Consider the following 13,279-nt stretch of genomic DNA (forward strand, 5'->3'; position numbering starts at 1 on the left):
GTTGCCTCAGTGTGGCCACAACGTTACCTTCTAACATTGCCTTAACGTGGCTAGCGTCCTCTTTTTGCCACGTTAACACAACATACATAAGACAACGTTGAGACAATATTGCTCCAATGTTACATCAACTTTCAGTCAATGTTAAAGCAACTTCTGGAGACAACATTAATGCAACATTGCGACAACATTTTCTTAATGTTGATACAACTTTTTATTCGCACACATGCAACATTCCCACGACAATGTTACTACAATATTGCTGCAATGCTGTCATAATGTTTCAGAAACATTCAGACAGCATTCTAAATTACTGAAATATTTCAGCGACCAATAATGGCTGCTGCTCAATAAAGTGGTCTCTTCAAAGACTAAACTGTGTACAGTGGCATCATCATACCAGAATGGTTACAGCAGCTTAAGGTCACAAGAATGAGCAATTGAGCATAACTCCTTGCTACACAGTAATGCGGTGCTTGCTATAGAATACAAATACAAGACTGCACTGCACAACACATTGTTTTTCCATACTTTCCAGACCGCTTACTCTAAATAAATCCTTAAATGTTACATTCATTAGCTCTCTATCAGTGCTCCTATCGTTTAGATGCAACAAGATTCCATGACATGGTTATTCTGACAATTAGACTGATTTATTTAAATAGACAGAAATATAATTTCGAAAAAGGAAGCAGACTTATAATACACTCAACATTTAAACAAACACATTGGCATAGCTTGAAAAATGCAACACGTGGGCTTACATTTTCAGAGATATGATTTATTTATTTACTTCATAAAGAAACTTGCAACAAATCTAAAAAAAAACAGTACACATGTGAGCTACTCGGGAACAAGAACCAGAGCTAATGTTTTAAACAGTTACTAGGGACATTACCATAGCATGAAAACGTGCAGACACCTCTCAACTGGCATGTTATAAATACAAAACACTTGAGTAAACTATTTACACAACAATAGCACACCTTGAAAACATGCACCACCTGGACTTTGTATTTCCCAAATATAACACATTCATTTAGTGCACGAAATTGCAACAAAAACAAAGTAGCAGTTCAACCTAGTTGGCCATTCAGAAACAAGGAGCAGAGGTATTATGAACAGCAGAGTTAGTTGTTGGGCTGTTTAACATCACTGATTTAAGTGCATAGTTTTCCTGCCCTACGGAACACACACACACAGATACATGAGCCGCCGCGGTGGTTCAGTGGTTATGGTGCTCGGCTGTTGGTCTGTTAAGACACGGGTTCTATCCTGGCCGCGGTGGTTGCATTTCGATGGAGGCAAAATGCTAAAGGCCCGTAAATGCAATCTGCATGCAAGAGATCTAAAGAATGAGGACAGGTTCCAAACTTGTCAAGCACTGCAGTGATTGTACAGAGATTTTCAAGTGCTAAGATCCTTAGCAGAAGCAGACCACAAACCACATGTGAAACGACTGAGACACATCATATTAAAAAAGCTGGTTCACAATGTGCGAGCAATACTTCAATTGTATCATATAATGCAGATATGATGTTTCTTTCATAGTTTTTATGATAAAGGTGTGATAAGTTTGTTTTTTTCCTGCTGGGCTGGTCTGAGGGCATTTAAGCAGTGTCTGTGCCGTTAAATAACCAGTTGTCAGCGAGCGCTGTGTTTTATCCTTCCTCCCAACTTCAGTAAAATGGAAGTTGGTACATACTTGAAGAAAACAGTGCAGCAACAAGCACAAGAGAGAAGATGGGACAGGTGCTGACCAGCAACTGAAGGTTTATTGAAAAGGAACACTTAAAATATACTCACTTTACAACCAAGAGCGCACATGAGCTGCGCGAACAACACCGATAAGCTATCAACTTCAGTCATGGTGGTAAAGATTTAACAGTTCACAGTCATGAACGACTGTCCGTCCTTGTTCATGATTGTGAACTATTGTATCCTGACCACCATGACTGAAGTTGACAGGTTATCAGTGTTATTCGCGCAGTTCATGCGCATTCTTGGTTGTGAAGAGAGTATGTTTTATGCGTTCCTTTTCAGTAAACCTTCAGTTGCTAGTCAGCACGTGTCTCATCTTCTCTCTTGTCCCTGTTGCTGCGCTGTTTTCTGCAAGTATCCTTCTTCCCTTCTTTGGTCATGCACCGTTGCACTGGAAAACTACAAATTTAAAGTACTGTCAACATTTGCTTGAACAATTTAGCACGCCTAAAATATGCTTGTCTTCTGGTAGCCTCCAGCTGCTCACGATGATGGTCTCTTCTAATTCATGATGTCACAAGCGAAGCTGCATCCCTGCAAAAAAAAAAAGAACCAAAAATTTATTAATATAAGCATACACGTCTAATAACAAATCTTCTACACTCCTCAAGGAACACAGACATTGGACAGCTCTGTTTAAAGAACTTATGTCCAGTCACTTGGCTCAAACCAAAATAGTGAAAAAAAAATGCCCTTCCCTGGCACCGCGAGCATATTTTAACAGCCTGAGCAACAAATTGTTCTGAAAGTGGCTAAAGAATGCATTCATTACTTAAAAGACATCGACTATTCATGCCACCTAAAATTCCTCCAAAGCGAGCAAATAATTTACAAACAAAAATTCCCATTCCCGCACCTCACAGCAATGGCCAGTGCTGCTGTCTCGCTTGAATCTTGCCTTACAAGCGGACATACTGATGTCATCCATGGGGACGACCATTCAATTGCTTAAAACCACAAGGGCGTTTGTAGATGAAGGCGTAGCCGGCTGGAGGTGGTTGCACATCACTCCCTTTGTCTTCCCTCAATTGTGCCATGGCAGGTGGCCGACAAAGTAAACCGAGCGAAGAGGGCAGGCCCAGCCTATAGTCTTTTTCAGTCTCACTGCTGTGCACAATTTGAAAGGCAAAGTTGCTAACGGCCGATTCTTCCTGGGCTACATAAGCTAGATCACAAACTGATGATGGGTGCAGGGGTCAAGTGGATGCAGCTAGCACAGGAAAGGACTAATTTGGGGAATATGGGAGAGGCTGTCGCCCTGCAGTGGGTATAGTCTGGCTGATGAAGATGAAGGATGATTGAATGCCAATGAATATTTCACTTTTCTTACCCTTGGCGCAAATCGCTGCACAGTCTCATAAATGTTGGTTATAAGGGTATACATCTGATTGGGAATGAGAGGGCAAATACTAGTATAATGCAGCAGCGTCAGTTTCGAGTGAAAGCATAAATTCTGGTTCCTTGCCTAAAATGCCGCTGGATTTATGCTATCTTCCAGTAGAATGCATGAGAACTGGTGTAATGCCCTCGCACAAAGTGCAGACGTTAAGGAACATGCACATGTTCTTCCAGAGAACGAAACATTCCAAAGTAGTGGTAATGACCATCGGTCATCACTGCTGGATCGGTATGCCTCTGCGTCTTTAGTAATTTTCTAGCATCCGTGGGTAAATCTGGATGGTATGGCTTCAGCACTTTAAGCAGGGAATGCAGGTGAGAAGCAAGCTATTAATTGCCCACACGCGCAAGTCGTGCTCTAGACATTGAGTAGCAGCACCAGACTCAAGTGTCATCCTATCTTCATAAACCACCAACTCCTCATTGTCAGAAATCCGCGACAACTCCTATGTTGCCCTTTCTATGTCAGAGATGCTGCCAGCGGTGCTAAAATCCGACAAGTGAGAACTGCGGCTTTCAACTGCGTCCTCGCCTGGCGCTGATAAAGAGGATAAAATAATATTATGCGATGAAAAGGCATCTTGATACTGTTCTGCTCATCTTGCATACAATCTGCTGCCATGACCATTATCAAGCCTAACAACAGCAAAACAGTTTTCTAGTTCGTCGTGAACAGCCTCTGCTGTTCTTCGGCGTCGTTGCTGAATGGACACTTCGCTTAGCGAACACTTCATTCTCTTCATGATACAACGAATGTAACACTTTATCAAACTATCACGAAGAACCAACACAAGTCACAGCATAACAACGGAAGTCTAGAAATCACTCACCATTGAGGTCATCCTCTGGGCAAGCATTTGTTGTTTCAGCTGAATTCCAGTGAAACCACAACGAAACACAGCAGCGCGGGCACGGCGACCGCAAGAAAAACTGTACTAGAGGAACAAAAAACGTGAATATCTTGCCACGACTGCCGCTGACACGCAACGCATGTTCTCCGATGAGCGCGCATCGCAGGATTGGCTCTCGGCGCGGCCGCGATTTGGATTTGTGATAGTAATCTCCATGGCCATTAGACTGCGGGGCGTCAGTGAAACCAGAACTAAATTTCTTCGACAGTTCTAATTTTGTCTGCATGTTTAATTGAAAAACAAAGTACTTCCAGCTCATTAAAAATATTTTAGATAGAAATATATCTTTCTACATTAGTGTCACAGAGTGCAAGTACACTTGGACTGCTCACCATTTGCATACACACCACATGCAAACTTGCCCTCGAAGTAAAAATTAATAAATAAATAAATTAATATTGTCATGGTGAGTAGAAGTGATTTGGTACCGGCTTTTCTATTTGGGCTTCAGAAATAGCCCGAGAGGGCAGACAATTAACCTATAGCATGAATGTTATATCAATGCCATCGTATGTGGTTCAACATTTATTCATCATTTGACAATATTGCTGCAATGTGAAAAGACCACTTTAGGGCAACGTTATCAGCATGTTGCTTGGTAACATTGCAGCAACATTATCTAATGTTGAAGAATGTTAGCGCAACATAGTACAACATTGGCAATGTTGTTGCAACGTTGCAGTAACATACTGTGCTACTAGGGTAAGTACATAGAGCAGCGATTGGCTGGCGCCTGGCAGGCCGAGCCATAGCTTTTTTAGGGGGATCATGGTGGCTCAGGGCGTAGGGGTAGGTAGAAGCGAAGTAGTAAATGTAGCAATTGCGGCTGGGCCCAAGAAAGTGGCTACTAGGAGGCCCAGAAAGAAAACTACGAAAAAGAAATTTAAGCCAGGATCAGTTACATTAGCATTCAAGGGATTAGAAAGAGAATGAAATGGCTAGAAATAGAACAGCCGTTAAAGGACGAACAAGTAGGTGTGTACGACCTATGCGAGACACATCTGAGGGATCTATAAGATCCACCTTTAATCCATCGCTATATCTGGAAGGGGTGCTACAGAAAAATAACGGAGAAGGGAGGAGTATTGTGTTCAGGAAAGAAAAAACAGCGCTAAATTCTACACAAACCACACAGAAAGACGGACAGGACGGGCGCTGACTCCAACTAAGTTTATTGAAAGCCACATGTAGCATATACCGTATTGTGCGTTTTTATCATAAAGACTTTCAAAAATTTTCCCGCCTCAACCGCTCGCTTGTTTGCGGTGAAACTGCGCACAGAGATTGCGCAATACGGTAACTTTTGTATCGTAGCAAGTTTTACAACGGTACTTACTTAGTTGCGCCGTGCATGATGCGAAATCGTAGTTGTCTGCGTAGAGATCGTCGAACCAAAACCCGCAGACGCCGTTTTTTCGCTGAAGGGCGGCAGTGGCGCCATCTGTTTTCAGCAGTGAAAAGCGTCACGACAAGGCGTCGAGGTAGCCGAGGTGAGCGTTGCATGAAGCGCGTGCCTACGCTGTACGCGTGCCGTTTGAATATGCCGTTTTTTCGGCCAACTGAGTGAAAAAAATTATCAGAACACCTGATTTAACGAGTCTTTACCTTTGAGATGATATTATTTGCAAAATCGCCGCGGCGCCTTGTCGTGACGCTTTTCACTGCTGAAAACAGATGTCGCCACTGCCGCCCTTCAGCGAAAAAACGGCGTCTGCGGGTTTTGGTTCGACGATCTCTACGCAGACAACTACGATTTCGCATCATGCACGGCTCAACCAAGTAAGTACCGTTGTAAAACTTGTTACGATACAAAAGTTACCGTATTGCGCAAGCTCTGTGCGCAGTTTCACCGCAAACGAGCGAGCGGTTGAGGCGGGAAAATTTTTGAAAGTCTTTATGATAAAAACGCACAATACGGTATATAGCCAGAAGAATGTGAACGCATGCGCATTTCCCACATGGCAACAACACCCACACACACACACGGACGATAACTTCTCATAATCGCGTATTTTTTATAATCGAGTGTTTTTTAACAATCTGTGCTCACTTCTTCGTAGGGAGATAGAAGTGGTGCTGACGCCTTGGCTGCCGTAACCGAGGCATTGCTGCAGAAACTTAAGGGCAAGCCAAAGGGGCAACGGAGGAGAGAACCTTTCGGTGAAGTCAAACCAGTGGTGATAGCGTATAAGCACAAGGTGTCCCACAATTTAAAACGAGTTGGCAACAAGTACGGAGTCCCCATGGTCTTCTCCGCCCCCTGCAAATTTGGCCAAGATGTCCCCCAAGATTATCAGCGGTGCGAAAGCCACATCTGGGTGTGGGAAGAAGCACTCAAAGCCCTACGTAAGGTATGCCACGGGAGTGGTCTACGAGATCCCCCTTACATGTGGCAAAGTGTACGTCGGTCACACCGGACGCTGCGTCAACGAGCGTGCCCGGGAACCTAGAAGGTCCTTAGGGAACGCATCGGATTCGATCGAAAACCTTCCCGCCCATTGCCGCTCTTGCATTGATGAAAATAAAAAGCACTGTGCACCACGACTTGAAGAGATTAAAATTCTAACCAGAAGTAAGGATAGATTAGCTCGCGAACTGGCAGAAGCCTTTTTTATCACAGAGAGGGGTGGCATGTGCGTCAGCACCACTTCTATCTCCCTACGGGGAAGTGAGCACAGATTGTTAAAAAATACGCGATTATGAGAAGTTATCGTCCGTGTGTGTGTGGGTGTTGTTGCCATGTGGGAAATGCGCATGCGTTCACCTTCTTCGGGCTATATATATGCTACATGTGGCTTTCAATAAACTTAGTTGGAGTCAGCGCCCGTCCTGTCCGTCTGTCTGTGTGGTTTGTGTAGAATTTAACGCTGTTTTTTCTTTCCTGAACACAATGTCACACCAACTAGCCCAGCAAAAGGTACTGTTAAAGGGAGGAGTAGTAGGTATGCTGATACATTAAGAAACAAATTGGATAAAAATAACATCAACTTGCAAAAAACATGTCTGGGTACCCGGTACAATTGTTGGCAAAAGGACATGGCTAAGGGCAGTTTATTTAGGGACCGGGGAAAAATGCAGCCAAACAAAACAAGGATCTAGTTAAGTGCCTCAATGACGATATAAAGCAGATTGAAGACGGTGTGGATATTATTTTGCTTGGAGACATGAATGGCCACATCAATGATTTGGATGGATCCACAGATTGTAACGGGAAGTTAGTGCTATATTTCTGGGAGCGGCACAACCTAGCTATTATCAACAGAGAAACTAAATGTCAGGGACAAATCACGTGGGAATCCCGTAACAGGCAGGCAACCATTGACTACTGTCTGACGTCGCAGGGAATCTATAGCAAGCTCGCAATTATGCAAATAGACGAGAGGGGAAATACAGCCTAGGAAGTGATCAAACGTATTAGTCTACAGATGGGAACCCAAGTCAAAAGAGAAATGCAGCAAAGTCAAAAAGGCAACGCAGAATGAAACGATGAACAAATAGCGCTAATATCAGCCGAAATAGAATAAGCAATCGAGAAACGCCCCGTGGAAAAGTGCGATTATAATCAGTTAGCACAACTCAGCGCTACAAAAATGAAACAAGTGAAAGGAGTAAACCGCTGGAGAGGAAAGAGTAATCCGCGAAGCTGGTGGATTATGGAAATTAGGGAGGCCATCCAACAACGACGGGCGGCTTCAAAGGAACACACAGAAGCAAAGAGGGCGCTGTTATCTGAAGAGGAAATAGGCCGAAAATGGGAATCTTACCGACAAAAGAAAGAATAAGTTCAGGTCCTCGTCCAGGTTAAAATAAAGCAGTGCTTGGATCAATGGCTGGCTGAAGATTGTGGCGCAAATTAAGGGGGGGCCAGGAAAATTTTGGAACCATATAAGCTGGTTGGGTAAAACAAATCACAGAAAGCAGGAACAGACTAAACATGCTGAGGGAAAATGCTTACAGGGAGACAATGTCGCGAACTATATTACGTCACTCATAACAAATAAGCAAATTCCACACAGCTGGAGACAGAGTAAAATGAATTTGATTTTTGAAGAGAAAGGAGATAAGATGACCATAGAATCCTTCCGACCGATTATGATAACATCTGCTATTTACTGGCTGACAATGCAGGCGGTAAAATTAAAAATGCAGTCATGGGTAGAGGGTAATAGGAACTAGGAGAACTTCAGAATGGGTTCAGAAGGGGTAGGCGCTTAGATGATAGCCTGCTCGTGCTTACCCAATGCATAGAAATAGCTAATGCGGAAAACAGACTTCCAAATTTAGCCTTTCTGGACAGAAGCGGTGCATACGGCAACGCGAACAGGGAACTCCTGGGGAACATAATAAAAGATGAAGGTACCGGTTATGAGGTAACTGATTTTCTATTGGTAACCTACCGAGACACTAAAGTTGAAATTACATGGGAAGGGAACAAAAGTACCACAACTGTGGGGATGCACAAAGGATTAAGGCAAGATTGTTCTCTATCACCGCTGCTGTTTTATTTTTTATGTGATAAATATGAAAAGAAGGCTACAAGAAAGTAATCTAGGTTATAATCTGTCGTACAGATTACACGGAAATGTAGTTGAGGAGCGGCTCCCGGGTTGAATGTATGCGGACGATATTGTACTCTTAGCAGATAGCCAGGAAGATTCGCAAACTTTGGTTAATTGTTGTAGAGACGAAGGAGACGCTCTAGGTTTCAGTTTTAGCTCAACTAAGTCAGGTGTTATTATTTTCAGCGATACAACTGATCAGGTGCTTGCAATACAAGGCCGCGAAATACCCAGAGTGGCCGAATACAAAACCTCGGCATATGGCTAAACGAAGGGCAGATATACAAGAAAAAACATGAACACCCTCTTAGGGCAAAAGGGCGAAGAGACGCCCCGATAATGAAGCACAGGCAATTATGGGGGTACAACAAATATGAAGTACTAAGAAGTATTTGGAAAGGAATAATGGTGCCGGGGCTTCATGTCGGCAACGCGGTTCTGTACTGAAGGGCAGAAGTTCAGTCGAGATTAGACGTAAATCAGAGAGCTGTTGGAAGATTAGCACTAGGTGCCCACGGCAAAACCACAAACGAGGCAGTACCAGGGGATATGGGCGGGGCAACGTTCGAAGCACGGGGAGCTCAGACTAAAATACTATACGAAGAACGCCTGAGGAAATTGGCCGATAACAGGTATGAAGCTAAGGTATTTAAATACTTATGCAGAAAGAGCGTTGATTCACATTGGCGGAAGAGAATTAAGAAACTAACCAGTAAATATGCCGGACACGAGGACGGATAAAGAAAGAGCATTAAACGAGAGGTTAAAAACGCGGAAGTTGAAGATTGGATCAATTCAATGGAAAAGAAGCATATTGTAGAACTATATCAATACCGGAAAAGGCAGATAAGTAAAGAATTTTTCTATGATAAATCAAGAGGCAGAGCCCTAAGCTTTGAAGCTAGATCAGGGTGTCTTAGAAAGCACACCAACAGAAAAAAATTCAACGAAGATGATAACACATGTGCTGTGTTCGGTATATCTGTAGAAACAATTCAACTCCTCATACTACGCCATCAAGAAGTTCCCAAAAATTTTAACAAGGGTTGCTGATGGGTGAATTTCTTAATTCTAGAACTTTATATCCTCATTTACGGCACACTTGGGGGAGAGCACGGAGGAAGAACGCTGAGCTATTCCGGCTCATTTTTGGTCGTCTTGTGCTTATTCCAGGCTTCATTTTCCGCCAATTTCTGAGAGGTTGTCGATTTAGAGCACTGGAGGACGAATGCACTGCCAGAGACAAAAGCACGATGAGTGTTTTCGAACAGCATGATCACCCGAAAAGGCAGCACACCGCCAATCCAGCGCCACTGTCCGTGTCGTCCTTGTTCGTCCTTGTCCGTTGCCGTTTTTTGGACTGGAACCTCTGAAAGTATGGCTTACCAACTAGCCCTAAAAAAAGTTTTCCCAACCAGAAAGACACTGGACATTTCCCAAAGCCATGTTTTCTCTGCAAAGAATTACGCCCTTAGAAGTATTCCACCCGAAGTTTTCGCTTGTGAGCCATCCTGTGTCGCATTGCGCATCGCCAGCGTTCTAAATTTCTTGCTGCTGAGAAGACGACCTCTCCTCCCCGAAAGGTAGGGCTTCTGCGGCTGTAACGAGAGACCTAAAATGTAGCTTAGAACCAAAACTCTTCACCTGTGAACTTTTGACAAAGACTGTAAGTAGAGCTTTACTTGCGCTTCCGAGGTGGCGTTGCTATTTTTTCACAATGAAAGCAAACCTTGCCGCCGATAAACCTATTATTCTTTACAAAAGCGAGACCATATGTTAACTATGTGACAGAGAGGCCGACGCGGCGCATTCTGAATTGCTGTCCAATCGCCTACTGCCGCTGCTCGAGTATAGAGGCCGCGCGGGGATGGAAACATTAGTTGTCAAAGTTGCGACCTTGTGTTATTCCATCTTGGCAGCAACGCGAAAACTGCGGTAGGGGTTCTTATTCGGTCTAAGAGAGTGAGATAGGTAACGAAATGGAACACTTTAATATACCCACACAAGCTCTCAAAAATGTCAACAACCAGACTCGAGATACTGAAAAGTGAATAGAAGTTCAAGGATGACAACACCGACACATGTCAGTATTTTTCAAGGTGCACTGTGTACTTACCACTGCTAGCCTCTATCTACTCATGTGTACTTCGCGATCCGTGCAAATGGAAAGAAGCTGCGGCAAGTTCAATGGGTTATGCCGATTACGCTTGGAAAGTATCTTTGTTGAGAAAGGCTGGCCCATGTCTGGGCAATAATTAGTGGACGGGCATTTGCACGCGCTACATTCTTAAATTTTTCTTGATTTTGGGATTATATGCAGGTACATGAACATATTTCTTATTAAAAACGCAGTTCTCATGTTTAGCGCTGCTCTTAGTTGTTGGTTCCGTAAAATGGCACACACCCACAGGGGGATTGCCCCTAACCAGGCAGTGCCTACATGTATTTCAAGCTGCAAGCGGCAAACACAGGATGATGAAAAAGTTTCAGCAACTCAGATTCCGTGGCAGAACCTTTCCTCCCGTTTCATTGTTCTAAGCGATGCCGCAAAACGGCAGCGTATTCAAGCGCGATGGCTCTGATGTGCTGTGTTCGGCAGCAGAGCGTGTCTGGCGGGCCGAATAAAGATTTTAAAAAGTCATCGCTCCAACGGACACCTTTAACTCATTGCACAAGGTCCACCGCACTGGTCGCTTGTTACACTCAGCTCAACCAGCGTCTCTTGGCCCATGCGAGAGCTGCTGAGATGATCGCGTTGCTGCGGCGACCCGGTGACGCGCTGTAGCCCGGCTACCATTGCAAGGCCCTCGAGGTCGCTGTGCACGTGGTCACAACATTTATCCGATATGCACTATGGTCAGGAAGAGCCAGAGATTGCACAACACCGCTTGCCTCGTCGTTGCGCTCGCCTTCCCTGGCACACGTAGCATACGTAGCCACTGCCAGTTTTTTTCCGGAGAGCTGCACTACGGCACCTCTTTCTCTCTTCTTTCACTCCAAGCTTCCGTCCTTCCCTTATGGCGCGGTTCAGCTGTCTGCCGAGATATGTGAAACAGAGATAATGCGCCATTTCCTTTCCTCAAAAACCCCACCAAGGGGCGTTTAGACCGGTAGGAAACCTTTATCGGGAATGTGCGGTACTTGACGGAGACGCACTCTAGTGTGGCTCTGGAATAAACGCTAAATCTGGGGCTTCGATGCATGCTAAGGATGGTTGCATCGTAAAACGCTGCTTGTCCTTATCAAAGTTCCAGCAGAAGCTCCCTATGTTGCGTAATAGCACTGCAATTTCGCTGACACCTCTCAGACCACCCGCTCCGCACTGGAAGCTGCTCTACATAGAAGAGTCGCCAAATAAAGTTTGCGGCTTCAACACCACCCGGCGCCGCACGCAGCGCAGTTCCGCGTCACCCAGGCGAAAAACCTTGCAAGCATAGGCAGTATAGCTGGCGAGAGCAAGGGGAGAAGCTTAGCAACGGGTGGTGGTGGTGAAAACATTTATTTCGAATGAACTGGAGGTATGTTTGGATCAGCCCGTAAGGGACCGATCCTTACAAACACTAGGTGGAGGTCCCTAGTATGGGACCCCAGTGGCGGTTGCCGCCGCCCGGGCGCGCCCGACTAAGGCTTGTTGGGCCTGTAAGTCGTGGCAGCCGAGCAGGGTCGCCTCCCAGTCCTCCCGGGTTGGGTTGGGGATGGGGGGAATAGCGGGGTTGGAGGGGCAGGCCCACACCATGTGATAGGTGTCAGAAGACACTGCACTACAGTGTGGGCAGCTGCCGCTAAAGGAGGGGTCAAAATGTTTTAGCGCTGCCGGGCACAGCAAAGTATTGGTGAGAAGGCGGAGAAGGAGCCGCTCATCCGCCTTCTGCAGGCCTTTACATGGGCTAGGGTAAAGGCGATGACAATTTTGATAATATGCTGTAATATCTTTGAATGTATAGACCGGATTAAAATCGGGTTCCTGATCGGATGGGGAGGAGAAAACAGCCCGGTGAGAGAGCGCGCGGGCGGCTGCGTCTGCTGCCTCGTTTCCTACCAACCCCTGATGAGCAGGGGCCCATATGAGGTAACGGTGTGCGGGGTCCGTATCCCGTATGCAATTTTGATATATTCGATAGGCTAGGAAGGGAGTGCAGCCTTGTTCGACGTTCCGACAGGCCCCTCGCGAGTCGGTGATTATGTATTTTGAATTGGAATGTGAGGCCGCGAGAGCAATCGCGACCTCTTCTGCTTGTGTTGCACTGCGAGCTCTAAAAGTTAGGCCGTTAACTGTGTTGCTGTTGTGAACTACCGGGTAGGATTCGCTACTGATGGCTGATGTAGCATGCACTGCAAAATACGCGACTCATCACTCAGACAAGAAAGCGCACACACCCTGAGCCTGTGGACAGAGTTTGCTCTAGCGCGGAACGCCAGCAAATCTTTCTTACCTGTCTCTCCTTAAGGTACCGCAGCGCCTGGGCCACCAGACGTTTGCGCTGCTGAGATAGCGCAGCCTGCAACTCCGCGTCGTGGGTCTCCTGCAGCAGCTCAAGCTGCGCCTGTGAGAGCCACGAACACACACCACCATATGAAGGAGAGAAAAGTGTACATGTAGCACTCTCGAGCAGTGAGGCCGCTAATACGGCTGCTAGGCGCTGCACGGTTTCC

The 13,279-nt window shown here is 45.4% G+C and overlaps 1 protein-coding gene across 17 annotated transcripts in view; it reads right to left on the minus strand.

Moving 5' to 3' along the window:
- LOC149327517 (uncharacterized) overlaps window positions 1–13,279 on the minus strand; it is a 212,192-nt gene that overhangs the window by 66,365 nt on the left and 132,548 nt on the right. For all 17 annotated transcript variants that reach the window (XM_089563169.1, XM_089563165.1, XM_089563171.1 and 14 more), the window contains one exon: window positions 13,060–13,170. In XM_089563169.1, coding sequence (XP_089419295.1) covers window positions 13,060–13,170 — 111 coding nt within the window. The remainder of the gene's footprint in view (window positions 1–13,059; window positions 13,171–13,279) is intronic.

This window comes from Amblyomma mixtum, chromosome 10, assembly GCF_055824585.1.
Source record: "Amblyomma mixtum isolate Tamu chromosome 10, ASM5582458v1, whole genome shotgun sequence".
Taxonomy (NCBI): domain Eukaryota; kingdom Metazoa; phylum Arthropoda; class Arachnida; order Ixodida; family Ixodidae; genus Amblyomma; species Amblyomma mixtum.